The sequence below is a fragment of the Phycodurus eques genome, chromosome 12 (assembly GCF_024500275.1).
Source record: "Phycodurus eques isolate BA_2022a chromosome 12, UOR_Pequ_1.1, whole genome shotgun sequence".
NCBI lineage: Eukaryota > Metazoa > Chordata > Actinopteri > Syngnathiformes > Syngnathidae > Phycodurus > Phycodurus eques.
In genome coordinates, this window is record NC_084536.1 from 3,952,065 (window position 1) to 3,978,631 (window position 26,567).

A 26,567-nucleotide genomic window follows, 5' to 3' on the forward strand; every position below is an offset into this window, starting at 1 on the left:
CTTGAATGTGGGAACACATTTTTCTTGATCAACTATGGGGAATATTCTCAGTCAATTAATCAAACAAATGTCAAGTGCTTTTTTTTTTTTTTTTTTAAACTCCTTTTTCCATACCAGGACTGATTGAGCTTGTGTCTCAAAAAGATAAGAACGTTACAGTTTCACTCTAAACGACACCGCAGGCTGGGAGTTCAGCATTTCTGAACATGCTTGTGTCGTGGAAACTAAATAACTCAAACGTCCCGAACAAAACACACATTTTGTTCTTTTCTTGACTTTGATAACGAAAACAAAATCGGGCATGCGGCGTTTAAATATCCAAGATTTCATTTCGTCTTATAGTCTTAATACCAACGTAGTGAGCCAAGCAATCGCTGTAATGGTTTTTATTGTTTATTTTCAAAATATTTTTGCAATGGGATGAAATAGGTTTAGACACATTAGAAACCAGACACACAAGCTAACACATGCTGTACATCAAAAGTCGGCAGTCTGGTATTGCATGAGCTTGTCATCTAAAATCATGTCGTACATTTATTATTAATAGTAGTGCAGGAATGGTATGCTATCACGCGCCCGCGCACATACTGGCATCCGTTATAATCATTGTAAAACGCTTGTACGGGGTTCATTCGGCGCCATGTTTTTTTTTGTAAGTGGCCAGCGAGCCCTCTCAGATGGAAGCGTCGCCATCACAGTCCTCCGACGATGTGGTTTATCAGTGCTCAACTTCCCGTGTGCTCTTTTGTTCGTGTTTCCCTCTACGAGCATGCAGCTAATTGGTCACACTGATACAGTGTTATCTACATTTACGTCGACGCTGGATTAAGTCAGGTACTTACTTTTACCAGATATTGTTTGTTTTTCCAAAGCAGGCATGGAATGTCCTCAAAGAAATATTGATCAATGATCTATTGAATCTAAAGGTCGAGGAGAGACAAAATCATGCCGGCGAGACTCCGCAGTGTGAGCTTGTGCTTTATAGGCACGGTGGTGCTTTGAGCTAAATGCTAACATTAGCATGCTGAGATGCTCACGACGACGACACGTCAACCGAACGTCCGATGCATCTACGACTACCAAACGTGTAGCGGCTGTACCTTGACACACGAGTTTAATTCAGGGGGGATGAGGGATGGACAAACGGTGACTCTCGACCATCACGCGAGTCCCACGATTAACTGCCGAAGATGGTCACGGAGGCCTTTGATCCTGGACACCCACTTTTTGACTGTGCTGTAGCCTCCTGCAGCTTCCCTCATTCACATTTAGTAACCTTTTGAAAAGGTTTAGTAGGGCTTCCACATCCAAAGCGAGATGTCCAATCACCGCTCTCTGCTTGTGACGGGCATCCACCAATGACATCAGTTCCAAAAATGGCTGACAGGAAGAAACTTTTTTTTTTTTAAATAAACTTCCAAACAAGTATTTAAACTACAAACTGTGGATATTTCAGGGGGGGGGGGGGGGGGAACAATTGTTAGTAGGTGAAATTCAATTGGCCTCATTACTTTTTGACTGCCCCTCGTTTTTGTGTGTTTGACAGTTTGTCCCATCCAATCAACAGCTGCAAGTTCCTCGGCTAATGCTGCTCTCATTGTCCACATGTGAGGGCATTACGACCATTATTATTTTTCACTTCACTTGAGCAGCAACGTATTTGAAGCTTGAACCCAAGAATAATAATAATAATCCACCAAGCAATTACTCATTACTAAAAAAAAACAAAAAAACAGTTGGGGCACTGGTAAGTCAAGGTACCACTGTATTTGCATTTGCCGTAGGTGCTTTGCTATTGTGTTAAAGAGCTTCTTGGAAATGGAAAGCTAGCTTGCTAGCGATAGAGAATGCCGTTCTCTAGCCCAACGGTGAAAAATCACTCCGAAGCGATGATAAAACAGACACGTTCACTCATTGTACTTGCAAGTATGTGCTTCAAAGCAGAGGTGGCGTGCTCACGGGGGGTGTCTTCGCTACCATTTGTCAGTGCTTTGACTCATGTCTTGCATTTATTAAAAAAAAAAAAAAAAAAAAAAAAAAAGTCTGTCAGCCATAGTTAGCTACATGTTACAAATGATTTTTTTTTTCCCTCGTCTTGCTGTTCAGTGTAGTTCTGTGTTCTGAGGTAGTCTCAGCGCTGTAACAGCCAGCAGAGCAATTTAGCGAGATCTGTGCGTGAAAGAGACTCCAAGGGAAAAAAAATAAAAAAATTAGCATCCCGCCTTGCTGGGTTTTGGGTAAATGGCGTAGACAGAAAAATACTTTCTTCTGTTATGGTGCCGATGCGCCACTTTGTGCTGATCTCGTCACACATCTAAATCTGTCGCGCATAGTTGCGGCAATATTCCACCTTTAGTGGTTAATGCAGAAAAGGCAAAGGCGGATCGATCCCAGGTTCTTCTGTTAGGGCTCTGATGTTGTCACACATCCACACAGCAAAAACTAAACTCGAAACAACAATGAATCTCTGAAATGAAGGCAAAATATAAAAAATAAAGACCCCCGATGGGACAATATGAAACACATTTATATCATTCTAAATTGTTGCTGCGACTTTCAGCTTGTCCCATCAGGATACTGTAGTACAAATGCGCTAGTTTTAAGACATCACGGGAGGTTTTTGAGGCTAGCTACGTAGTGAAGTTTTCCTCTTCGATTGGCAGATAACGTTGCTTAAATGAAGCCCAGTTTTTGCAGTGTGGGAAGGGCACACAGATGCGGCAATAACCTGCCTTCCACGGGTTCTGCTTGGGAAAAAAAAAAAATAATGTTTGCGAGATCTCAGTGCGAAAGACTCGTGTTTGGTTCCCAGACGAAACCGAGTGGTACAACAGGGTCCAAATACAAGCCGGATGGCGTTTTACTCTCCCGAGCTGTACTGTACTGCCTGTCTGGAAACACGTCTCGTGTTTGTAATCCATCCGGGCTCATGCGGTGCATGTGGTGCACTTGCGCATGCTGGACCTCAGCATGAGCGTACACTCCTGGGGCGCTTCTGGATTTTCGATCATGCGCTGCCACAGTCGCCGCTCCTCCCCGTACGAGTCCATCCAGTCCACCTCGTTCCCGTAACTTGTGCCTGGAGGCGAGGAGGAGAGAGAGAGAGAGAGAGAAACACACACAACATTTTTATTGTGTTACGGGGGTGATGTGAACTGATTAAAGTGACTTATAACACAGCAGGCCATTGATCAAATGTACTGTAGGAACCGAGTCAAACTCTATGATTACATTTTTAGACTTTGATACAGTATGTTGCTTTGAAACTTCACACAAAGATTGAAGCTGGACGCATGTTCTGAACTCCTGTTTCCATTCCGGAGTCCCATTGGCGAGAAAAAAATGCTGCCTGCGAGAGTTGTGCATGGAATTAATATGAATACATAATAGCTTAGATTTATATGCAGTAGCAAAGTGACAGTTTTTTCCGTTCATTTTCAATAAGTTTACGTCACAATAAAACTCTTCCCCCCTACCACAAAATTAGAACTGTTTTGTTATTCATCTTCCATGAACCAAGAAGCAGCCTGCTCACTAACATACAAATACAGTGCGACCCAATATTTCTAATTTTGTATAAGGAATCGAATATTTTTTATTTCAACCCTCCCGTACAATCCACGGTGTCTTAAATCATTCCCTATCATCTACTGTGCGGATAGATAATTGAACGCAAATGTGTTATTTTGCTTCCCCCCCCCGCCATTGTTGGACCTCGAAGGTCTGTGCTCTCAAACAAACTTGCAAACTTGTCTCCTCAAGTTTAAGTTTTTTAAAACCCTCACACGGGTCATTTGTAGATGAGGTTATAATTTATTTTAGCTTATTATTTACAATTATTTAACAAAGTTGAAACAAATCTAAAAGTACTAGTGACATTGTTTATTTGACATCCAGGCACTGTACTGTTTATGTACATCAGTGCCAATAGTTTCTAATTTTATTCTTTAAAATAATTAAGCAATTATAGGGGGAAAAAAGCTAAATGAATGTACGAAATATTACAGGACTCTGGATGACGTAAATACTCGGTGGGCCGGAACGGAGCCTGCCTTCTGTATCCCCCTAACCCTCAACCTTTGCCCCCCTCTGCGTTGAACTGTGCCGGTGTACTGTCGCCGTCTTGCGCCCACCTGTTCCAGCCCCCAGCCTGACTCCGCCCAGGAAGACATTGCTGGCCAGGGCCTCCTTGTCCCACACGGTGAGCTCCAGACACACGTTGTCGAGGTCTCCTGGCTGCAGACCGCAGTAGGTGAAAGTGTGGTTCCACTGCGGGTTCACCGTGCGACGCTCCACCGCCGTCTTGTGCTTAGTGGACTTCTTGCTGTCCGGCAGGAGGTAACTACACACGGTAACATGCATCACGCTGACTGATTGCGACAACCATAACGGTAATAGGCGCGGTTGTGCTCTCACCCTTTGACGAAAGGATCCGACGTTCCTCCGGACTTGACAGCAGTTAAATTTTTGGCCCCCTTGACGAGCAGCTCAACCATGCCCCCTTTGGGTGGTGTGAAGGTGCTCTTCTTCTTGCCTTTCAGGAAGCCTTTCTTGACTGCAGGAAGCCGACAGACTTTCTTTTTAGCACCCAACAAATACGATAAAACAAACAATATTTGGCACATGCTTCCTTGCGAAAGCGCCCAAAATGGGTCACATTGCCAACGCATCCGTTGTTTGAAGTTCCCCTTCAGCTCACTGCACACATTTTCACCAGGATTTAGGTCCGGGCTCGGGTTGGGCCCATCCCCAAATGTTCTTACTTCTAGTACTGTAGTTGTGAATATACCTTGTACTTGGTCCAGAGGCAGCATGAGGTTCTTCTCCGCAGGAATGTACTTCAATACCACGGTCAGTTCTCCTTTGTACTGCATGGTGGCCTCCGTGCTGTTCTCCAGCTGCACAAACACGTCGTCGCTCGTATGTTTTGCACTTTGCGAAGGGAGAAGACTTGAGAAGTGGAGTTTGCTACCTTGGGCTGCAGAGCGAACCACTCATCTAATTGGGAATCGAACTCCCAGGAGTCAAACGTCAGCTCCACTTCTCCGAGGAAGCTGTTGTGCCCGAAGCGGTCGTGGTGCCACACCGACACTTGGAGGGTGCGCGTTTCCAGCTGCGAGTGGCTGATCACATACTACACCAACGAAGAAGACGCAAGTCAGCGTTGAATCGAACTAAAGCGATATGTTGATGAAATGCACACACCCTCAGGTTCTCGTTAAAAACAGGATTGATGCTCTTGGCCTTGATGCTCGTCTTCCTCTTGCTCTGGCGCGACATGTCCGGCAGCAGGTACGACTTCACGTACCTGTCAGGAAACACACACGCTCGCTGTTTCTTTTTGTGTGTACGATCTGATGGTGGCTTTCTAAAAGTGACGACTTCCAAAATGCTTTATGTTGAATCGTCAGGTTTTTTATCACGGCAAAAGTTTTGCTGCGTCAGTCGAACCTCAAAAGTCGAGGTTGGACAATTCGGAACTTGATCACGCAAAAGTGTGAAACTTTGCGTGGCGTCATGCAGAACTTCAGTTAGTAATGTACTAACCCCAATCCTAACCCTACTTAAACTGCAACTACTAACCCTAACCAATAACTCTAAACCTAATGCTAACCCTAAACACTAATCCTAGCCACTAAACCTAACCCATAACAGAATCGTAACATCTAACCTGATCCTGACCACTAACACTAACCAGAACCCATCACCCTAACCATGAACCATCAAACTTAACTATAACCACTAAAAACAGTATACCTTACCATTAAACCCGACTCTAACACTAACCACTGAACCTAACCCTACCCACCAACCCGATCCCCGACCAGAACTATTAAACCTAGTCACTAAGCCCAACAGTAACCCCTAACCTGAACGACTAACCGTTAAAGCTATCCATAACCACTCAACCCACTGTGGGCTTGATGAACTAAAACGTCCGAGAGTGCAAATTGGGCGTTTGCTCTTACAGCCTGCGCGCGCTGTTGGCGGACATTTTGCACGTGATCCACTAAGATTGCCATCTTTTCAACTGCGTGTTTACTCACGCTAAGCGATTGTGCGACTGCAGTTGGCAGCAGGCGTCAAAGTGGCGGCGACTGCTGTTTTTTTTTTTTTTTTTTTTTTTTTTTTTTAAAAAGAGGATGCTGTGCTTTAGGTGGCTCTCATGGTTTTCACCATGAGCCATTAGGGAGAGCACCTCAAGCGCAACATGAAGTTCGAAGTGGCGGAATTGGCAGCGATCGTGGAGGAGGCAAACGAACAATGACTGGGTTACTGGAAAGAAATCTATCTCATCTGGAGAAACCAGTTGGTTTATTTAACCCTCACCCCAACCTTAAACCTCAGCACTAACCCTAAACATGAACCCCAACGCCAGCTTAATAATAAGGTCGAGTATTTTGTTGCCAACACGCCATTGACGGAAACAAATTGAGCCTTCTTATGCTAACATAATATTAATAGTACAATTGTTTGTGCGTGTGTCTCACGCGTCAGTGCGTTGCCTCCTCTCGTCCCCCGTGGCCAGATTGCGACACTCTTTGACCAGCACGTTGAGGGCGCCCGTCTTGTAGCTGTAGCTGATGTTCAACAGGATCTCGCCGCTGATGCGGGCGTTGCCGTAGTCGCCCGTCTCGCTGTACATGCTCATCATGCTGCTGATGCTACTCTGGCGGGCGCAGACAAGAGAGGCACAGGTCCGTGTTGGGCCGAGAGGTCGCCGAAGGGCGGGAAAGAGGAGCGACGGTGAGGTGAGTTCATTGACGCCTTCAAGTTGCTCGGTACGTTTTTGAACAGGAAGACATTCATTTTCGAAACATTTCATACTGTTCGGGTCAAATGTAACGTATGTCAAGGTTAAACTTACTAGTCAGCACAAATGTGTATTTAGATACACTATAACAATGTCAAAGTTCAGCGTCAGGGTCCGCAGTGTTTTTTTTTTTTTTTTAAATATATATTTTCTTTTTTTTAACCATTTTTAGTAGCTTCACATGCACTATGAGTTGGGGGGGGGGGGGGGGGGGGGAAGTGGAGCGGGAGCCTTACTGTCTCAGCGTCTGAGTCGGGGACATTGAGGAAGGCCCACCTCCTCTCTGAGGCAGGAGGGGAAGACTAGCGCAGGGTTAGGAAGAAAAAAGAGAGAAAGAATAGAACTGAGCCTTTTGGACGTGTTAGTAGAAGAGACAGAAACTAAGCACAAGCAACCCCCGGCACCGCCATCAGCCCGTCGGGGCTGCAGAGATCGCCGGCAGCGCGTCCAGAAACAACGTGACGCTCGGTTACCGTGGCGATTATCAGAAGCAAGCCACCGAGATTACAGCTCATCCGGAATTGGCCGTGGAATCGGCGTGAGCGCACATTATCACATCGAAGGCCACTTCCTTCTTCCTTCGTATGAGCTCGGCTTTGTCCATCGTAAGACATTTCGTCCATATACGTTGTTGTGAAAAAAGTCTTAAGAAAGAAATGAAATCCGAAAGGGGGCAAACTCTTTTTTCACACCACTGCATTTACATTGACGTTATTGTCACAAATTGAAACATTATTCAAGTACTGCTTTTATTGTCCTATATTTAAGCGCAGTGTTAATGCCAACTGTTACAGTGGCTCACAATAATATGAAATATACTTTAGGAATGGAATACAGTATTGAAGCTTAGGCGGTGCAGGACTGTTTGCGTTTCCCTTCCACTCTGACATCTCGTGCGTGCGCCTGATCCGGTTCTTTGTGTTGTGTGCAACGCAAATATACAGGAGAGTGTGAGTTGGATTTCCCCTTGAGAGACAATCATGAGTATAATAAATGAAATGACAATTTTCAAAAAAGAAAACTTATTTCTTGTGATATTGTAACTTTGCAGCTTTTTTTTTTTAGAATTGTATGTGACTATTTTGCTATTTGTCTACTGACTTCATAATATTAGGTCCTGCGTGTTGGTTACGATGAACCACATACTACACACACGCACACCCTCAATAAACATATCTGTAAGGTGTGTATAACTGTCAGACACGCCACAATAAATGTTATCATATCATAAAACAACACTGCGGAGTTAGGTGGAAGAGTGCGTGCGTGCGTGCGTGATGCCTTAAAGCTCCCTGCCTATTTAGACAGTCAACACACACAACAGGTGTTGCACACACCCAGCGACCATGCACATGTTTGCACAGCACCACGAGGTTGCATACATACACGTGCTGTTAGTGCCAGTTCAAAAGAGGTGGCGTCCTTACCGTGGACACGGCGTTGCCGAGGCGGCGTCCGGCCGTCTGGCCGTGGGCCGACATCAGGGCGTCGATGTCTTCCTCGGCCTCCTGGTCGGAGAACTCCTGCGGACCGTCACATCGAATGAGAAGACAGAGGGAGATGGCCCCTAGGCAGTTGGCCACTGCAACGGTGTGTGTAGTCAACTTCCATGAAGTCAATGAGACAGGTCAGGACACTGTGTGATTATTTCTTGGCCTGTTTGGCAATGACTGTGCGCAACGCCCTCAGGCTGTAGACTGAGCACACTCACCATTCCCTCGAAACAAAACACAAATGCAATTGCATTTGTTGGGAATGGAACTACAGCGATCATACATAAATCATGAAAGGAGTCAGTCCAATAGGTGTCTCGGTTTGAAAATAAAAGAAGTGCAATTTCCAAAACATGCATTTTAGGTGAATTGACGACTAAATTCACAATAGGTGTCAGTGTGGGTGTGAATGGTTGCTTGTCTGCATGTTCCCATTGAAAATGGATGGATCGATGGATGAATGGGGAGGGTGGGGGGGAATCATATGGATAATAACACATTTCAATGGAAATGTCTAATGTACTCCAATAATTGTCAAAGGTTAAAAGTTATTAAATAAAATAGTATAAAACAGGAATAATCCTTTAGCCTTAAAATTATAGGAACATATATACATTGTAATATTTAAAATGGTCAAAAAGTGTCAAGCATCAGAAATAGTTGAATAAAACAAACATAACACGCCGTCTGGAGTCATTAAATATAATTTTCATAAATACTGTAAATGTTCTCTTCTGTGATCCAAAAAGTGTCAATGGTTTATCAAACACATTTAAGTAATGCCATCCCCATATAATTACAGTGGGAGGAAAAATGTTGTGAACCCTTTGCAATTTCTTGAATTTCTGCATAATGTGATCAAAACATTCTGTGGACAGGAAACCAAAGTTGAATTGTTTGGGAGGAACACACGTCATGTGTGCAGGGAAAATGGCACAGCACACCAACATCAACACCTTATCCCAAATGTGAAGCATGGTGGAGGGAGCCTCATGATATGGGGGTGCTTTTCTAGCTCAGGGCCTGGACAGATTGCTATCATCAATGGAAAAATGAATTTGATCAAGTTTGTCAAAATAAGAACTTGAGGCCATCTGTCCGACAGTTGAAGCTCAAAATAGATTGGTTGCGGTTATCACTACCAAAGTAGGTCAACCAGTTACTAAATCCAAGGGTTCACTTACTTTTTTCCTCCCTGTGCTGTGATTGTTTACATGTTAATAGTGGTGGCAAAGCGAAGCCTCGTTTTCCACATTACGGTGGTCAGCCTGCCAATGTAGCCATGCCAACTTACTGCCTCATTGAGGCCGGGCACAGAGCGGCTTCTGATGCTGAAGGTGTCGTCACTGTGTTCTGAACTCGCGGCCGATAGGTCCATCTCGGAGCGACTGTGATCTGATTGAGAAGACAAGAATAGACTGAGCCTTTATTATCAATATTGAAATCAAAGACTGCAAAAATATCTATGTACAATGGTGCCTTGAGATAAGAGTTCAATTTGTGCGCTTGACACATCCTGCTAAAAGAGGACTTTAAAAAGATGCGCTATGACAGCTGCTTGGACAGAATTGGTGGCGTATAAATATAAGTGAAATGCGCAGATGCGACCTTTTACAACCTCTTTTATGGACAGCTGGGGTTACTTAGGAACTATGCACACTTCATAGCAGCAGCTGTTACTGGAGGGGATACAAGTGTCAGTTTAACTATGTGTTTATTACGGTGGTTGTAGCCTGCGCTGCATCATTTGAGAGCTGTTTCTAATAATAATAATAATAATAATAATAATGAAAACGTGTATGGGATCTCATTAGACTGCGTTTACAGTCCCAACCTGATGACACCGAAGCCCGGGACACGGAAATGGTCGGAGCACCGTCGCCTCTCCCGTGATTCCCTGAGGCTTTCTTCTCAGGCGCGCTGCCGCTGGAGTGGAAGCTGCAAACGCTCTCGGCTCCGTCCGGCTACACAAACAAGGCGGCCGTTCAAATCGATGAACCGGGACGGCTCCACGGTCGTGTGTGTGCATGCGGATGCGTTAGCTAACCCTGACCCTCCGGTTGCTGCTGGCGGCGGAATATCTGTCGGGAGTTTTGGAACGTCGGTTGTTGAGCGCGGTCGGCGTGCCGGAGGGGTCCAACGCCGAAGTGACTTTGCTGAAAGACACAAGAACGGAGGAAGTCGTAAAATGCCACTTCTATGATCAAAACTTTGTGTTTGGCGTGAATGGAAGAGTCAGACGTTGAACCTCGGCCTATTTGTGGTTCGGCATTTGCAAATTCACCGATTGGCAGATGTATTTATTTATTTGGGGGTGGCCTATTCTCTGTTATTCACCGGAAAACTCGGGGTCGATTACTCACTAATGTTTGCTCGGTCCCTAACCCCGCAGATAGAGGGTTTCCCTGTATTTTTTTTCTTTGCGTGACACCTGTCCTCAGCTAAGATGTGCCCAAGCCCTGGCTAATAGGAAAGCAGCAATTAGTGTCAAGGAAGTATGTCGACGTGACCCATCTCGGCTGAGAGACTGACATCGTTGTATGTCAGGGAGGAGCTAAGTTTAGCCTGGGTTGTTAGTGGAAGTTACCAAGAGTCTTTGCCTCGGTTTTTTTTCAACATCAATTTTTAAAGAAAATGGGTTTGCAACAAAATCTGCTTTGTGTGCACCTAATGTTGACGTCATTTTCGACACGCACCTGTTTGTATGATAATCCGGAGCGGAGCGAACGCTTCGCACGCTGCGAGCGTCTCCGTCCGAAGCGGATTTGACGTTGAGGCCGCCGACGCCGTTTTCTGACCTCAAGTGTCTGCTGCCCACTTTATCCATCCTGATCCTTCTGCACAGGGCAGATGTAAATTTATTTTTGTAAGAAGGTCATTTTTTGATACATTGTTTGCAGAAAACTGTAATGTACTGTACTGTATATTTGAGCTTATTCCAAACAAATGTCTTCAGTCTTACCCTCTCTTTCTCAGTCCATCCACAACACGTTTGGAAGCCCTGCTGGATTTTGGCGTCTCGGACGTCCCCGCCGCAGGACGGAGCGTCAACCTCTCCGGGGACTTTCCATCCTCCGCGGCTTGGGATCGAACACACGGAGGACGGATGCGGCGGTTTCGAAAAGGCCCGACACGGCGCCGAGCGCGTGAGTCAAACTCACCCGTCGGGCTCCTCAGGATTGTTTGCTTAACCACGTCACTGCTCAACAGTTTGTGCTCAAAACGCTTCGATCGCTCCTCCAGGAACCACTCGCCCGTCACCACCTTCAACTCCCTGCACGTGCGATGGAAACAACAAGCTCAACGTGTCCGCATGCGCACACATTCTGTGTGAGAAATTCCCCTTTTGTAGTGTAATTAAGGAAACAATCTTGTCTTTATGGGTTTTTTATTTCCCAGCAGCTACGCAGACAGCTGTGGTAGCCCGCTTGGGAATGTCCTTGGATAACACAAACAATGAGATCTCAGAGAAGGTACACCGGAGATATGGAACAATGACAGAATACATCGTGAAGGAAAGGAATTTCGCCAGCTCAATCCACACAAAGTAGTCGTCGACACTTACGAGACCTTCGCGCACACGTTACACCTCCACCGGCGGCGCTTGGGAGTGGAGACGCGGCACTCGCTGCACACGCGCAGCTGGCACTCGTCGCATAGCTCGCCGCGGTCGAAGATTAGCCCCAGCGTCTTGACGCAGCGAGCGCACCGACGCTCCGCCGACTCCCGCGGCGGCCGGGAGCCTTTGCGTTTGATCTCCAGCAGCTCGTTCTTCAACTTCCTGTTGGAGAGAACGCAGCAACGTGACAGCTTGACGCCAAGCGAGATGAAGACCACCAACGAACATTCTCAGCCCGTGCTCGCGTCGTCGTGTGCGCCGTAACCGTCACCGATTTATGTAAATGGCCTATTTTGAGGTCAAAACTGCGGATTTTGCCAAAAGGCGACTGATTTGCATGTATGAATTTATTGTCCAGTGAGCGAAGGATGGAAAGGAAGATGGATAGGAGCGGCGTTCTGTAGGGGTTAGCTTCTACGTTAGCAGTTAGCCCACCACGACAGCCGAACCTCTGCACGCAGGCCAAACCGCCCCGCTTCCGCCTCTTTCGGCTTGAGCCGCTAAGCGAGACCACTGCTTCGTAGGTCGCGCTCCGGACGACGTAAACAGTCATGAGCGTCGTAGTTCCGAACTCAATGTCAATGATCGTAATTTCAGCAAGCGCTGGCGATCATATGCGGCTATTGACTCTTTTTTGGTGTCGTAGGCGAAGAATTTTCGGTTTGACTGTCACGAGCCGATGCAGCAGCAGTCGCTTGGCTAGCCGTTGGCGAACAGCGCGCCGCTGAATCAGAAGGCTCTTGTTACCGTTTTTTTAATATCGGATCTATCGGTGTGACGTCATTTTTCCCAATCTTGGTCCGATAATTATCAGTCCTGACAGTTACCGTGCATCCCTAAAGTTTGAAGTTCTATGAACTTTTGGTTAGGCCATAAGAATTTTCTGGTACTAAAAGGTTTCGAGCAGATATGAGCGACACAGGAGACTCCGGGTCAAAGGTTCCTGAATCGCTCCAAAGTACTACTGCCAAAGCGAGGTCATGTTTGAGCCGTGATAAACTTTTACCTCAATTTCCAGTAAATTTTTGTTCTTGGTACTTGCGGTCCCTTGCCCGGACGCGGTCCACCGGGGCCCGTCTCTGGAACGAGACCTCATCCCAAAGGTTCCCGAACCTCTCGAAAATACAAGCAGGAACTTCTTTTGGCCCAGATGAGTTACTCCAGAACAAAATTTACACAATACTCCTTTTGGTGCAAATTTATAATCTGAATTTCCACCTAAAGTTTCAGGAACATTTAGTTCTTATAGCGTATATTCATAACTGATCACAGTGATTGTACTATATAAAAGGATCAAACTTGGGAATTCAACATAGGGATGTAGAACCAAAACAAAAATACGGTATTGCAGTAGGAATTATTTTCACTCCATTTTCTACAGGAGCATAAATATTGACAAAATTATTACATTGTCATCCTACGGGTCCGATCAAACCCGTTTTTCTGGTGTTTTTTTTTTTTTTTTGCGCGCGGGCCGTATGTTTGACACCCCTGCATTGGATTGACAGCGAGACGAACATTCTCACCGTATCCTCTTCTCCTCTCGCTTCCTCAGCTTCTCGTCCTTCTGCAGCACCTTCAGGATGCTGTCTCGCTCGTGCTCCAGCAGGAAGGAGAGGTTCAGGTCATCGGCCGACTCCATCGCCGCCTCGGGTCTACGCGCAGGCGGCGGAATCGGCCCCGCGGGGACGCCGCATGAAGGTAGACGCCTTTGTTTCCATTCCTTTAAGCTTCACATCGCTGTCCGATCTTCCGCAGAGGAAACCTGTAGAGCCCCCGGACACGCGGGAAAAATCAGTCGCATTTAGCTGTAATTTGCAAGAATGAAAATCCCGATTTGATGTGCTCGGCCTTTTCACGTGTGAGATGATGATATAGGAATATGACGGCTGCCGGAGCATCTGGAATTTCCGACAATACTACACTCACTATTGTGGGGCTGGGGAACCCGCAGCCCTTGAGCCAAACAGCATTTAACCTCGACGTTATACGCACAAAACGTATTGAGGACAATGGCAGAAAGTACACACACGGTGCATCTCAAAGAACAACACCCCACTAATGGACTTCCGCGTCTTGACTTGATTGCGAGCAGCTTTGCCATCTTTCCTTTCATCCCCTGCGATCCTTTCCGTCCTGCTCGGCGACAGCCTCGTTCCTCCGCCCGTCTCGCCCCTTCCTCGCCAATTAGGAAGCCGCGTGGCTTCGTTATCTGCCTCCTCTTGCGCTGAGCTGCAGCTGCACTCTGATCAATGAGGAGATTTTCTTTCACCTCGAAGTCGCCACGGAGGGAATTTAAAGTAGGAAATAAACAATCGGTAGTCTTCAATTGCACCTTACGGCTTTGAACCTTTTCTAGGCCGCTCGCATTTAGTTACACGTACACGAATGTCTTTCCTCATTTCTATCTGAACTTGAATTCTCGGCAGTTGGCACTTGTAGTTCCCGGAACTTCAAGGTTCTAACACGTGTGCAGTGCCGCGGGCCCCACCCCAAGGTTCCTGGACCCACTCGATAGAACTAGCCCTCGAGCGGGGTCTTCTTTGCCTCGCTGCCTAAAATGACCCTTTTGTCACCGACTTGAAGGCCGAGCAGGGGCGGGGACACGCGTGTGGGTCAGCCATGTTCACGTGCAAACGGTCGGGCGGCACCGCTAATCTGACAGTGTCATCTTTGTGAAGGCTTTATTTTTACGTACGGTGATCTCATTTGATTGACGACAGTTTTCAGTATTAATAAGGTGACGCCGACGACTTCCTCCTGAATAATCAACGCAGGAATTTGTGACCGATAACCAGCGGGTCATCGCAACTCAGCCAGAGACCCGAACGCATACACATAACTGTGTACAGTATATACACACACACAGGGACACTGAAGTGTTGAAAACATTCAAAATGCATCGCCATCGGGTCAATAGTGGCCCGCGCTTCCCAGCTGCTCGTAGAACCCTAACCCGCTAAATCGAGTCTGCGCGACACCCGGCAGTCGCCTTTGCGTCTCCGGGGCCGCGGTGCACGATGGGCCTGCGGGCACGCGTACCCTCAAGACTCCTAATTGCAATGACAGTTGCGCAGCAATTACAGTTGTACGGTAACCTCAAAACTTTGATCAATCTCTTTTGCTGTTTCTTGTCGACCGTTTAGGAGGATTTACTACAAAACATAACAGACTAGTGAGTAGAAAAGTGATGTTTTATCCTGAGCTACTTGAAGCTTTACTTTTTTAAATCAGCTGTCACCGCTTCTAATATTCACCTTTTTTTCAATTGAGAACGTATAGAGTGTATTTTTATTGATTTTTTTTTTTTTTTTTTTTTACCTGGGACAATTGACCTCCTATTTATGCTGTAAAATGAGAGCCAAAGATGCGATACATCACAGAATTGCTCATTTGGACGAGCCCTCGTATAGCTAGATGATGTTGCTGTATGGGAGATAACGATACGATACGGAAATAGAAGCTATAAATGATGACGTTGCCGTCTGAGCTGGTTTTAAGGGAGTGAAGCAAGACTGGAACCGTTATCGCAACGGTACATCTCTGTGCGCTTCAGCCGCTTCCCGTGCTCCCTATTAGTTTGCCATCTGTCTTCTTCTTCTCGTCACGCGCACAAAAGGCCGGCCTCGGTAAACTTGATTTTTTTTTCGTGTCTCTGATCATGAGCCATCAGCTGGCTGATGTGTCCAACCATGACTAAGTGTGCAAAAAAAAAAAAAAAAAAAAAAAGGGTTGCTCTCCTTTGTCACATCGCACCTGTCGTCCTTTTTTTTAAAGGATCTTTCAAGGCCCTCAGGCTGCTCCTGCACGTCCCCGCTGGAGCTCGATGGAGCAGAAAATAAGAAGGGGGGAAAATACAAAACCTCCTGCCTCCAAGGGGGGGCCGTTTGTTTGACATTGTTGACATCGGCACAAGATTCAAACGCTGTTGTGTTGGAGGGTGAAAATGAAACAATTCCAATTTGTTTCGCTCTCATGTGATCAAGCTCGGATATGCGTCACTCCCGTCTAACTATGTTGGCAGATGCAATCGGATATCGTCACTGACGATGAAGTGATTCACTCGCCTGACCTCGGTATTGCTTTGGTGCCGAGGAAATAGTGTCCGTTAAAGTGAGTTGAGGAGCTTCATTTTGACAAAACTAGTGCTTTGCCGCCATTTTATGATCTCGAGATGCCAAGGAACTATATTGACATGAGTTGAGAAGCTTCACTTCGACAAAAGTGGTTATTTCCTGCCATCTTGCGCAATCATTAGGCAATTCAATATCTCAGTCCCTGTCCGTCGCAAATAATAATAACTTTATTTTCAACTAAACAAGCCCAGATTTAACACCGACTACGAAAATAAGTAGTCAATCGAGACGGGGTCATCGTGATTTCAGTATACGTACTGTGTACGTTTTGTAACATTTTTGTTTTCATGGTACAGCGCTATTTGCATACATCAAATTATAATTATGAATGCATCTCAGATATAGGAATGCAGGCTGTTCAAAAGGGCAGTTTTGGATAGCGCCCTTTTTACGTTCTGCTCCTTTTTCAAAAGCGACATCGCCAATGAGTCCTCTGAAATGCTTATTACACCCGTTTGTGAACAGGCATTCATTCAAGTCAAGTTTATTTGTATAGCCCTTAATCACAGAAGAGTCTCAAAGGTCTTCAAATGCCCACATTTGGCAAAGATTGATGACCCCCCCCCCCCCCCCCAATCTCAAAGAAATGCACTTTTTTGTTTCGTCGTCGTAGCTGCGTCAACGTCGTCCTCGTGTGAACCCGCCGGAACTCGTCCCCTTAAGGGCTTGTTTGTGTCCTTACGGCTACTAATTAAAAGCAAAGAGAGGGCGGCGCCGGCTCAGGAAATGAGTGCCACTTCCCCCCCCCCCCCCCCCCCCCCCCCCCCCCCCCCCCAAAAAAAAGGAGCAGCAGACGGAGAGGCGGGGGCCGCAGGAAGGGGAATGCATGATTGCTTTTGTGGGCTGTGATGATGTGGCTGCGATCAGCAGATGGGAAAAAGTAACGGGCACACCACCGTGCTCAACATCGACTTGAAAACGCGAGTCGGTGCTCTGACCTTCGAAGCGATTTCGGTCACAAAAGCAGTTGAAGGCCTTCTTTACAAAATGATGATTTTCAAGCAACACAAGATAGCATTTTTTCTATTACAAGAATACAATAACATGGTTTTTTTCCCCCATGTTACGAAAAGGTAGGTTCAAATAAAAAGTCATGTTTTTAAGAAATAAAAGTTTTTCTCGATCATTTGTAATGTCATGAACGTAACGCCTTATTTTTACTATTTGAAAAAAGGTCGGAAAAGATTTTGTTTTTAGAAAATAATCTCAATAATATGAGAATAAAGATGTTACAAGGAAAATGTAATTGAGGATTTTTCTTTAATGCAACAAAAGTTCTATTTTTTTTTCTACATAAATAACGTACTGTCTTAATTTCTCCAGAAGCATTCATATTGAAAAAAGTCTGAAAATATGTTGGGTTTTTTTCTGAGAAAAAAACCCAACTCGAAAATATGGGAAAAAAGGAAAAAGTCATTTTTTTAGATGTTTTTTCTTGAAGCAGTTTAGCATGAATGCATGTCAAACCGGCTACATGAAAACTTTTTGAATGTTTACCCGAGCAGAAAATCATTTGTTTGTTTTTTGCTGCTGCAATACTCATACTTTGGTGGATTTTCCAAGGTAAACAATTCACTGTATTCCAGGCGGACCCGCAGCACGAGGATTTCGCTCTGCAAACTTCAGCTCGATCTTTACTGAGGAGAAGCCAAGAGGATCACGCCACATAAACGAAGCCGCAACGGCTGCGGCGCTTGTGATGACGAGCAGGAAGCCCTTTCAGCGTCGCCCAAACACATTGCGACTGCTCATATTCACACAGGCAAAAACAAAACACAAAAAAGGAAAAACAGCCAAAGCCGTCGCGACTACAAATGCATTTCCCACGACGTACGTCACAGCGTCGCATTCATGCCGCCGTCTTCGTCATCTAAAAAGAGGTCGAGAGGTGCTCCACTCCATCCTCATCTCGCGCCGCTAAACAGTTCATATCGCCATGGCAACCACTACGTAGCGAATTTTCACTCAGGCGGTATTACGGTGACCTCGGCGGGCCCTCTTGGTCATACATCTGATTTCGACGGTAAGGCGGTCGCTCTTTTTAATTCGGTTTTATTACATGGCGCCAGTCATTTCATGCACTTTTCATAATGAGAATATCGTCGGGCGCCAGTCTCCGTAGACAGGAAAGCTCCTGTCGGAGGAGATACTTTTTATTTTTTTATTTTTATTTTTTTCCAGAAAAGATTCAGTCATATGAGAATAAAGTCACAATGATACAAAAAGTTACATTTGTTTTCTCGAAAAAGTTCGGTATTACAAGGAAAAAGTTGTGATGTTTTCAGAAAAATAACTTCTTTTCTAGAAAGAAAAGTCATAACCATGTGAAAATGCAAATACACAAAAAGCCATAATAATATGATAATCAAGTAAAATTTCATCGAGAAAAGTTGGAAATGGAGTATGAAGTTGTCGTATTCTAGAAAAAAAAGATTTTGGTGAATCAGGTGTACATCAAGTCGCTAGAATAAAGTCATCGTTACGAGGACAAAGTGAAATGGTGATCATAATGTTACAAGAATCAACTACGAATTAGCGAAAAGTTCTCAGACTAACGTTGCAATATTATCAGGAAACATCATAATGTTGGGGGGGAGTCAGATTTAAAGCCATAATGTTCCCACAAAACAATCCTACTTCATCGAGAAAATTCAGAAAATCATCATCATCATCATAAAGGAGTGAGGTTACGAGAAAAAAGCCATTCAGCCATTTCCACGTCCCCAGAAAACCCATCGGATAGAAAAGTGTAATGTTTTCAATTGGAGAAAAAAAACACTCTATAATATCATACTTTATTTAAACATGTAGTAAGAACATATTTAAATAGAATGGAAAGAATTAAACAGTTTGTGCATCACGATTTAGCCATTGCGGCACCTTCTGGTGTGTGCGACTTGGCCACCGGGGGCAGGATAACACAGTCAGGCAGACACAATCGAAGAAGAGTTTCACAACTTCATTCTGTATCCAAGGGTTCAATAAGGGTCGGTCAGCAGTGACAATGCTCCACTCAACGCTGCGATGACGCATCGTGCTCTTCCGCGACGACAACGGCGCCGCGTCTCCGTCGAGACAAGTCAGTTGCGCCGCATCGAAAGGGAAACGAGAGGAGCCGCTTTGATTGGCGGGGACTGACGTCGGCCGTAAACGCTCCCGGCGGCCCGCCCACTCCGAGACCCGCCGGCCTGCGCTACTCTACGAAATTGCCGACAGCGGTCTAGCGCAAAGTCACGCCGCCATGCCGCGCGGGATTTATGCCGTTCACGAATATAGAGTCCCGAGTGTGAATCGATCAAACTGCTCGGGCCTCACAATTCACTCTATCTCTGCTGCTTAACAGTGAAATCCATTCATGGGTTTCAAGACTACACACCATTGATCAAGTTCAACACGCTGGACATTAAGAAGAAGAAAACTAACGATCAAAGTATGCATGAATCCGAAAAGGGGGGGGAGGGGGATAGGGTGTCTGGCTGAGGCCGCGGAAGCTTGCGGCTGCATACCAAGCGAGCGGGGAGGCACCGGCGTGTGTGGGAGGGAGGGAAACCTCGCGCTGTACGACACAACCAGACGTGTTCGGTGCGGCGGCATCCCGTGTGTCGCTGGGGAGGGGAGGAGGGGGGGGGGGGCGTTGCAGGACATGCCAACCGCAGTGAAGATGCGCTGACCTCTAGTCCACCCCCACATCCACACACATCCGGTCAAGGAACGAGGGGAGTCCCCAGGCTTTTCTCCTCGGTTATGCAGCCCTTTTATTCCCCCGCGCGTGCTCCACATCCGGCTCGCTCCATCCTTCGTCGTCGTCGTCGTCGTCCCCCCACCCCCCCACCCCCCCGAGCTCAGCATCCGACAGCCTCCGAGCCAGCCAGCAGCCGCTGTGGCACAATTTTGTGCAAACGTGAAATGCACTCGTTGTTGTTTCTCTTCTTCTTCTTTTTTTTTTCACAGCGAGCTTACGTTTGATTTGATTTTTTTATTTTTTTTATTCCTCCTCAGCCCTTATTAGAGAGCAGCAGCACGGAGCAGAGATGCCGCACAGTCACCTCGTCTACACAACTGTGTTTTCTTGGGATGTGCACAAATGCTTCACGAAAAAAAAAAAAAAGAAAAGAAAACGTGCAATTTGAATCCTTTACGAGGATCTGTTTTGACTGTTTTTTTTTTTTTTTTTTTTTTTAAATCATTGTCATTATTATTTTCTGGTGAATTTAACAGTAGCCTTATTTATCGCCGAGCAGTAATTATTTCTTCACAAGGATAACAATGCGCAGTTTGTAATTATTTGTAAATAAATACAAAATCAATTATATACATTTTGAAATAAACAATTGCACTATTAATTGAACATTTTTTTTTTTTTTTTTTTTTGGGAGGGGGGGGGGGGGGAACTCATAACATCACTGCAACTCTGCATCACTCGCACTCAGCAGTGAACGTGCACCTGTTATGCCATCATGGAACGTGCTGCAGCGTTCCGACAATAATCCCGAACCGAATCCATTCGACGCTGGAAAGTTGACACTAGTATCGCCTCACGATCCACACGCACCACCATCATCACCATCACCACCACCATCATCATCATCAGCAGCGGCAGCAGCAGAAGCAGCAGCAGAAGCGGCCGTGGCGAGAAAATGGGCTCTTTTGCTGCATTGCACCTGTGCAAAACCGCCGAACTTTCCCCGGTCCCACCGGTGACCGAGCGCGGACGTGATCGCGCCCCTCCTCGCATCCACCCGTCACGGGAGTGGGGGGGCGGGGGGGCGGGAGGGCGAGTGTAACAAGTCGAAAGCAGCTGCCATATGTCACTGACACAACACCAGCGTGTTGTTTTTATTATTATTATTATGATGATGATCTCTCGCGCGTTTCGACCCGCCGGGAGCGACACGTCTTACCCGAAGGGACGGCGAGGGGGCGGAGAGCGACGCCGGCAGGAGAGCTCCGAGGGCCGGGGGGACGCGATCGTGCTCGTCCGGGTGTCGGTGACCGTGCGGGGGGTTGTTCTTCTCGGCGCGCCTCGGTGTGCACTGTGGGAGGACACGCATCCACTGGAAGGGTGTTTCGACAGGAGGGGGCGTGGCGTGCGCGTGTGCGTGTGCGTGTGCTTGGGAAGCCATAGTTTGAATAAAAATGATGATAATAACAATCATGTTCTTTTTGTTTGTCTGTTTATCTCGTGTAAGATAAAGAAGGTCACCCAGATATTACAAACGCCTCTTAGTATTAGGTTTACTTGTTATATTTATCTTCAGTGGTCGTCTTGACCACCACAATGCAACCCACTCTTCAGTGAATATGAGTGACTTTTTACTTTTGTATATAGATAAGTACATTTATATTTCTGTATGTTTTTTGTTTGTTTGTTTGTTTTTTTAAACCTTTTAAAGTTCCAAAGCCAGCATGTTTGATGGTATGGGGGTGTGTGAGTCACTTGTGATGTATCACTATTAATGCTGAAAGGTGTTTTGAAGCAACATATGCTGCCATCCAAGCAGCATCTTATTTCAGCGAGACAATGCCGAGCCACATTCCGCACGTGTTCCAACAGCGTGGCTTGGCAGTACAAGAGTGCAAGTACTAGACTGGCCTGCCAGCAGTCCGGACCTGTCTCCCATTGCAAATGTGTGCAGGGGCATGATGAAGGGCAAAATACGACAATGGAGACATCAGACTGTTGAGCAACTGAGTTTGTACACCTAGCAAGAATGGGAACTAATTCCATCTACAAAGCTTTAAGAATGAACAAGAATTAAGAACATTATAATATCTTATCTTTGTAGTGTATTCAATATATATATAGGTTGAAAAGGATTTACAAATCATCATATTCTGCTTGTTTTTTTTTTTTTACTTTTTACACAATGTCCCAACTTGATTGGAATTCGGCTTTGTAAGCACAGGAGTTGAATTACTACTTCTACATTTACCAGAGTTTTTTTTTAAACAAAAGAAAGGGGAAAAAATTTAAAAGAAAGTATCTGTACTTCTACAGTACAAGTACGGAGTGAGTACTGTTGGTGCCTCAGGTAGTCAACAGTTCTAATGCAGTGAATCTCAAACGTTTTACACCAAGTACTAAACAAAAAACATAATTGGCTCTCCAAATTCCAAAATACGGAAACCGAGTAGGCCTAAATATTTGTCAAAAATAAGACAGAAGTTGCATTCCTATGGTTGATAATATGACAAGAAAAAAAAGATGTTCTTTCCCAAGAATAAAGTAAAACTTTTACGTGAAAAACAATACATAATCAGAATAATATGACAAAAATACATATAACAAAGTTGTGATATTGTGGTAAAAACAACACGCTAGGATTTGCAGGAATAAAGCCAAAATATTTTTAAAAAATCTAAACTTATCTGAGACCAAAGGGAATACTACAATACTATATATTAAAAGTTTATGACAAAAAACATCTAAATTAAACAACAATAAAGTGATTATATTACATGAAACAAATGTAATGTAAGACAGTAAAGTCCAAATTTACAGGACTAAAGTCAAATTGTTACAAGCCAAAACTCAAGAATTTTAGGTAAAAGAATTACCTAAGAAATGCTTCAACTAAAAATGTATGGCATATAAAAGGTAAATAAGAAATTGTATCTAAATACAAGTAGTTCTTAAAGAATAAATGCAAATGATTGATCTTAAAAGTTCGATACAACTGGTGAACTTGTGCAGTAATTCATCCACCTACAGCCAGAGGGAGTCCGCGTACCACACTTTGAGAATCACCGTTTTTAAGGTCATTGACGTAGTGCCGGAAAATGGCCACTACGGGGCGCCGTAGCAGTGCCCGGCTGCCTAAATGTTCAGCTCGACTCTTCTTTCCTGCGCTCGTTGGTTGACGCATGCGCAAAAAGCACCAACACGACGATTCTCGACTCACCGATTTCGAGACGGCGGTGACGAGTCCGGCCACAAATGGACGAGTATAACAATGGCGACGAGGTATTTATGTTGATATGAACCGTCACGTGAAAACGCTGCGTGTTGTGATGAAAAAAAAAAAAATAATAATAATAACAATTAGCTCGCTAATCGGTCAGCTAGAGGAGCTAAACGGCGGTTGCGTCGCCAGGGTGGGGCGAGGCTCGCCCGACAATCGCAACACAAACGAAATGCAGTACTTTTAATCTTGTACTTTTGCTTCATCTAGGTAGAAAAAGATGGATACACTGAATATGTTAAATTGCTTCAAAGTACTCTTAGCAGCAGCAGGCGCCCCTCCCCTTCCCGTGCTACAAACAACAACAATGCTACTACAGTGTTTTGTTTTGGTGTTTTTTTGGGGTGGGGGGGCTACAATTATTCAATTAATACAGCTCATCGCTAGCATTATTATTGCTAATCCAACGAATGTAGTGCACACTGCTTCCATATCCCTGCTGCGTTCCCTCTAAATATGGACAATTATATATTACATATACTGCTCGGCCAATGGCGAGCCTGGCTTTTGTTACCATGACGACCAGGGTCTTAAGAGGTCTCGTCATCTCAGTTTAATATCATTTCAAACTCTTCTTACAACATTACCTTTAAAAAATGGCTTTGCAGATGATTCTATTTGGAAGAATTTTTTTTAAATAACCACCCAAGCAGGGCAAAAACATGCATGCATTCCACTACGACCCAGGCTAAACTTAGCTCCTCCCTGACATACAAAGATTTGAGTCTATCACTTGTGATGTGTCATGTCAATGTGCTTCCTTGACACCAATTATTTTAGTCAGGGCTTCTTCTGGCACACAAAAATATGCTCAGTGCTGCGAATAGAATGCAGTGTCCCCTCATCTATTCGCTACTTGTGAATTCACCTATTTGTGTTTTTTATTTTATTTACTATTTTTGGGGGGGGGACATATCCTCCATTATTTCCTGAAAAATGTATATATTTGAGGTTTATGTGCTCCCGGAAACACCCAAAGATGTTACAAGATGGCACCAAGGAGCTGTGTTGAAGTGACACCTATTGACTAAGCGACAATTTTAAATGTTATCTATTTTTTTGAAGGGGGGTGTCAATTACATGCATTTTTTTTTCGCAACAGGGCTTGTTCCCTAATTGCTGTATGTAAATTTATGCATAGGGAACCGCGAATGCACGAAAAGTCCATCCGTCGATTTTCAATAGTGCTTATCCCCACTAGGGTCGTGGAAAGTTTGTATCATGTGTCCCCTTGAAAGATAATAAAATGCTAACTGGATATGAGCTCCCCAACTCTGATTAAACCAATGTGACATTTATGTCATAATGTTATATCCTGTTCAATAAAACTGAATTTCAAACTAATCGATTCCACTGACTTTTCACGTAGGCGGTCTTCAATGCCGACGAAGCCACGAACAACATTAAAGAGGTAAACGGAACCGCCCAGTTCTTAATGATTCCAGGCAACGTTCGTCTTCATGACGCTGACACAGCAGTTGTGTGTTGTGTTGTGTTGTGCGCGTGTTAACGTCCCAGTGCATCGAGGGCGTCATCGGCGGCATGGACTACAGTCAAAGCAAAGTGAACCAGTGGAGCGCCGCCATCGTGGAGCACTCTCTGACTCAGCTGGTCAAACAAGGTCGCCCCTTCAAGTACATAGGTGACTTGGCCAGCTTGCCAGCAGCGACGTTTAACGTACGGGAAGTGTATACAGCGGGTGACGTGTGTGTGTGTGTGTGTGTGTGTGTGCGCGCTTGTGTTTTTGGCAGTTAACTGCACCGTCATGCAGAAGAGCGGCGCCGGTCTGCACACGGCAAATTCGTGCTACTGGGACAACACCGCGGATGGTGAGAGAGCAAGCGTCACCTTGGATTGCTAAAGTAGTGGCATCGGGATGATGAATCAGAATCACAATCCGCTTTATTTGCCAAGTATGTCAGAAACACAAAAGGAATGTGTGTGCCCCAATTTACAGTTTTCTTTTATTTTTAACTTATGAACCATACTTAATCAATTATTATTATTTTTTTTTTTTTGGTGTGTCTTGAGGAAAAGGAAACGTGAGAATATGGCTCTCCTTTGTAAAAGTTTGCCCAGCTTTGCTTTTGATGCTCACATTGCTCAAGTCTGACGAGATTTGCTTTTGTTTGACATTTGAGACATTTTTGTTTTAGGGCTCCAGCTCACGATTATTTTAATAATCGATTCATCTGTTTTTTTTTTTTTTTTTAATTAGGCGATGAATTGGATTTAAAAAAAAATAATAATAATAATTTCCAGACCTTTATTCAAAAACAGGGCATTATTGCAGTCTGGTTTTGTCTGTAACATAAGAAAATAGGCAAAAATGTTGATCATTGTTTTGGCAAAGAAAAAGATGTTTGCAAATGTCTTATTTTGATGAAACAAATATAATTTGCCTGCTTTTCTGTTGATCAATCTATTAATATTGACCGCTTTATTATTATTATAATAATAAATCGCCTCTCGCCCGAGGATAGCTGGGATAGGCTCCAGCACGGCCGCGACACTAATGAGGAGAAGCGGTACAGAAAATGGAATGGAATAATCATTAATATATACTGTTGAAAATTTGGACAATTTTAAGTTAAACACTGTCTATAAACTTGTAGTCATTATCATCATAAAAAACATTGATTCATCTTTGCACCACTGCATATTTGATTGGAGCATTTTGGTTGATCGCCAAATTGTTGAATTTTAGGGGAAGCGGTTTGGAGGTTCCACTGTAATCAATTACAAACTGTCAAACTGCCACCATGGTCAAATCTGTATTAGCTATACATGGAATGTTCTGACTTAACACTTGAACATTTTAAAGGCTTACAGAAAGCTTCAAAGAAGTTAAGCGCCATATGAAATATGTTTTTCAGGAAGCTGCACAGTGCGATGGGAGAACCGCACCATGTACTGCGTGGTCAGCGTCTTTGCCGTCGCGATATAACGGCAGCGAAACCCCGTGACCGTCCGTCCGCCCCGGAAGCTTCCGGTATTTCTCCCGTCGGTCGAACATCCTGCCGCCGGAAGGGAATCTCGTTTTCCAGGACGACGCCTGGAGGAGCTGACGCAATGCGAATTGAACACTTCAGCTCTTTTTCATGCGTTTGCGACGTCTCCGTCGTTACGTTCCGACGTCGGCTTGCCTGCCCTTAACTGCGGAAAGAAATGAGTTGTTTATTTATTAACTTGCATAACTTGTTTGGTCCAAATGTGTTCAAGAAGACATCCTGAATTGCAACGTTTTGTTCCAGAATTAAATGGCCATCTACAAAATATTGACTACTTTTGTTTTTTAACAGGTGCCATTTTTAGTTCAGGACTTGGTGATACAAAAAAATGAGACCTTCATGAATCGTTTCAGTGACTTCGAACCTGTACATCACAATGGACAAAAGTCATCTTGACCTCTGGGTTTCGCTCTTTAGTTCCATGAGCTACATTACCTAGCTACAATCTTCTGGAAACTATTTGGCCACATAATGTAACATAAAGAATCCGAATGTTATATGACTCCAATATCACAAATTGTATGTTGTCGTC

General features: G+C 44.8%; 2 protein-coding genes across 7 annotated transcripts; one reads left to right on the forward strand and one right to left on the reverse strand.

The window, feature by feature from the left end:
- Positions 1–3: 3 nt before the first annotated feature.
- On the reverse strand, positions 4–21,083 carry sytl5 (synaptotagmin-like 5). Of its 5 annotated transcripts, XM_061693004.1 has the most exons (18): positions 20,964–21,083; positions 13,453–13,691; positions 11,873–12,088; positions 11,469–11,581; positions 11,270–11,387; positions 11,004–11,144; positions 10,355–10,463; positions 10,142–10,271; positions 9,602–9,702; positions 8,242–8,337; positions 7,051–7,116; positions 6,492–6,670; positions 5,206–5,308; positions 4,973–5,134; positions 4,790–4,898; positions 4,417–4,555; positions 4,134–4,342; positions 4–3,079 (listed from the first exon to the last, which is right to left on the reverse strand). In XM_061693004.1, exons 2-18 carry the CDS (start codon positions 13,566–13,568, stop codon positions 2,928–2,930), a joined length of 2,259 nt encoding a protein of 752 aa, XP_061548988.1. In that variant the 5' UTR covers positions 13,569–13,691; positions 20,964–21,083; the 3' UTR covers positions 4–2,927. The 5 variants fall into 5 exon arrangements, with proteins under 5 accessions (XP_061548988.1, XP_061548986.1, XP_061548984.1 ...); XM_061693002.1 differs by having other exon boundaries at positions 10,361–10,463; positions 11,270–11,581; XM_061693000.1 differs by having other exon boundaries at positions 11,270–11,581.
- A 1,849-nt stretch (positions 21,084–22,932) lies between these two features.
- Positions 22,933–26,288, forward strand: LOC133410657 (dynein light chain Tctex-type 3-like). 2 transcript variants are annotated; one of them, XR_009769565.1, is made up of 5 exons: positions 22,933–23,026; positions 24,394–24,435; positions 24,543–24,666; positions 24,776–24,937; positions 25,901–25,987. XR_009769565.1 is itself a non-coding variant. In XM_061692072.1 (5 exons), the coding sequence occupies exons 1-5, from the start codon at positions 23,000–23,002 to the stop codon at positions 25,969–25,971; spliced, it is 342 nt and encodes a 113-aa protein (XP_061548056.1). In that variant the 5' UTR covers positions 22,933–22,999; the 3' UTR covers positions 25,972–26,288. The 2 variants fall into 2 exon arrangements, 1 of the variants encoding a protein (XP_061548056.1); XM_061692072.1 differs by having other exon boundaries at positions 24,776–24,853; positions 25,901–26,288.
- Positions 26,289–26,567: the final 279 nt, after the last annotated feature.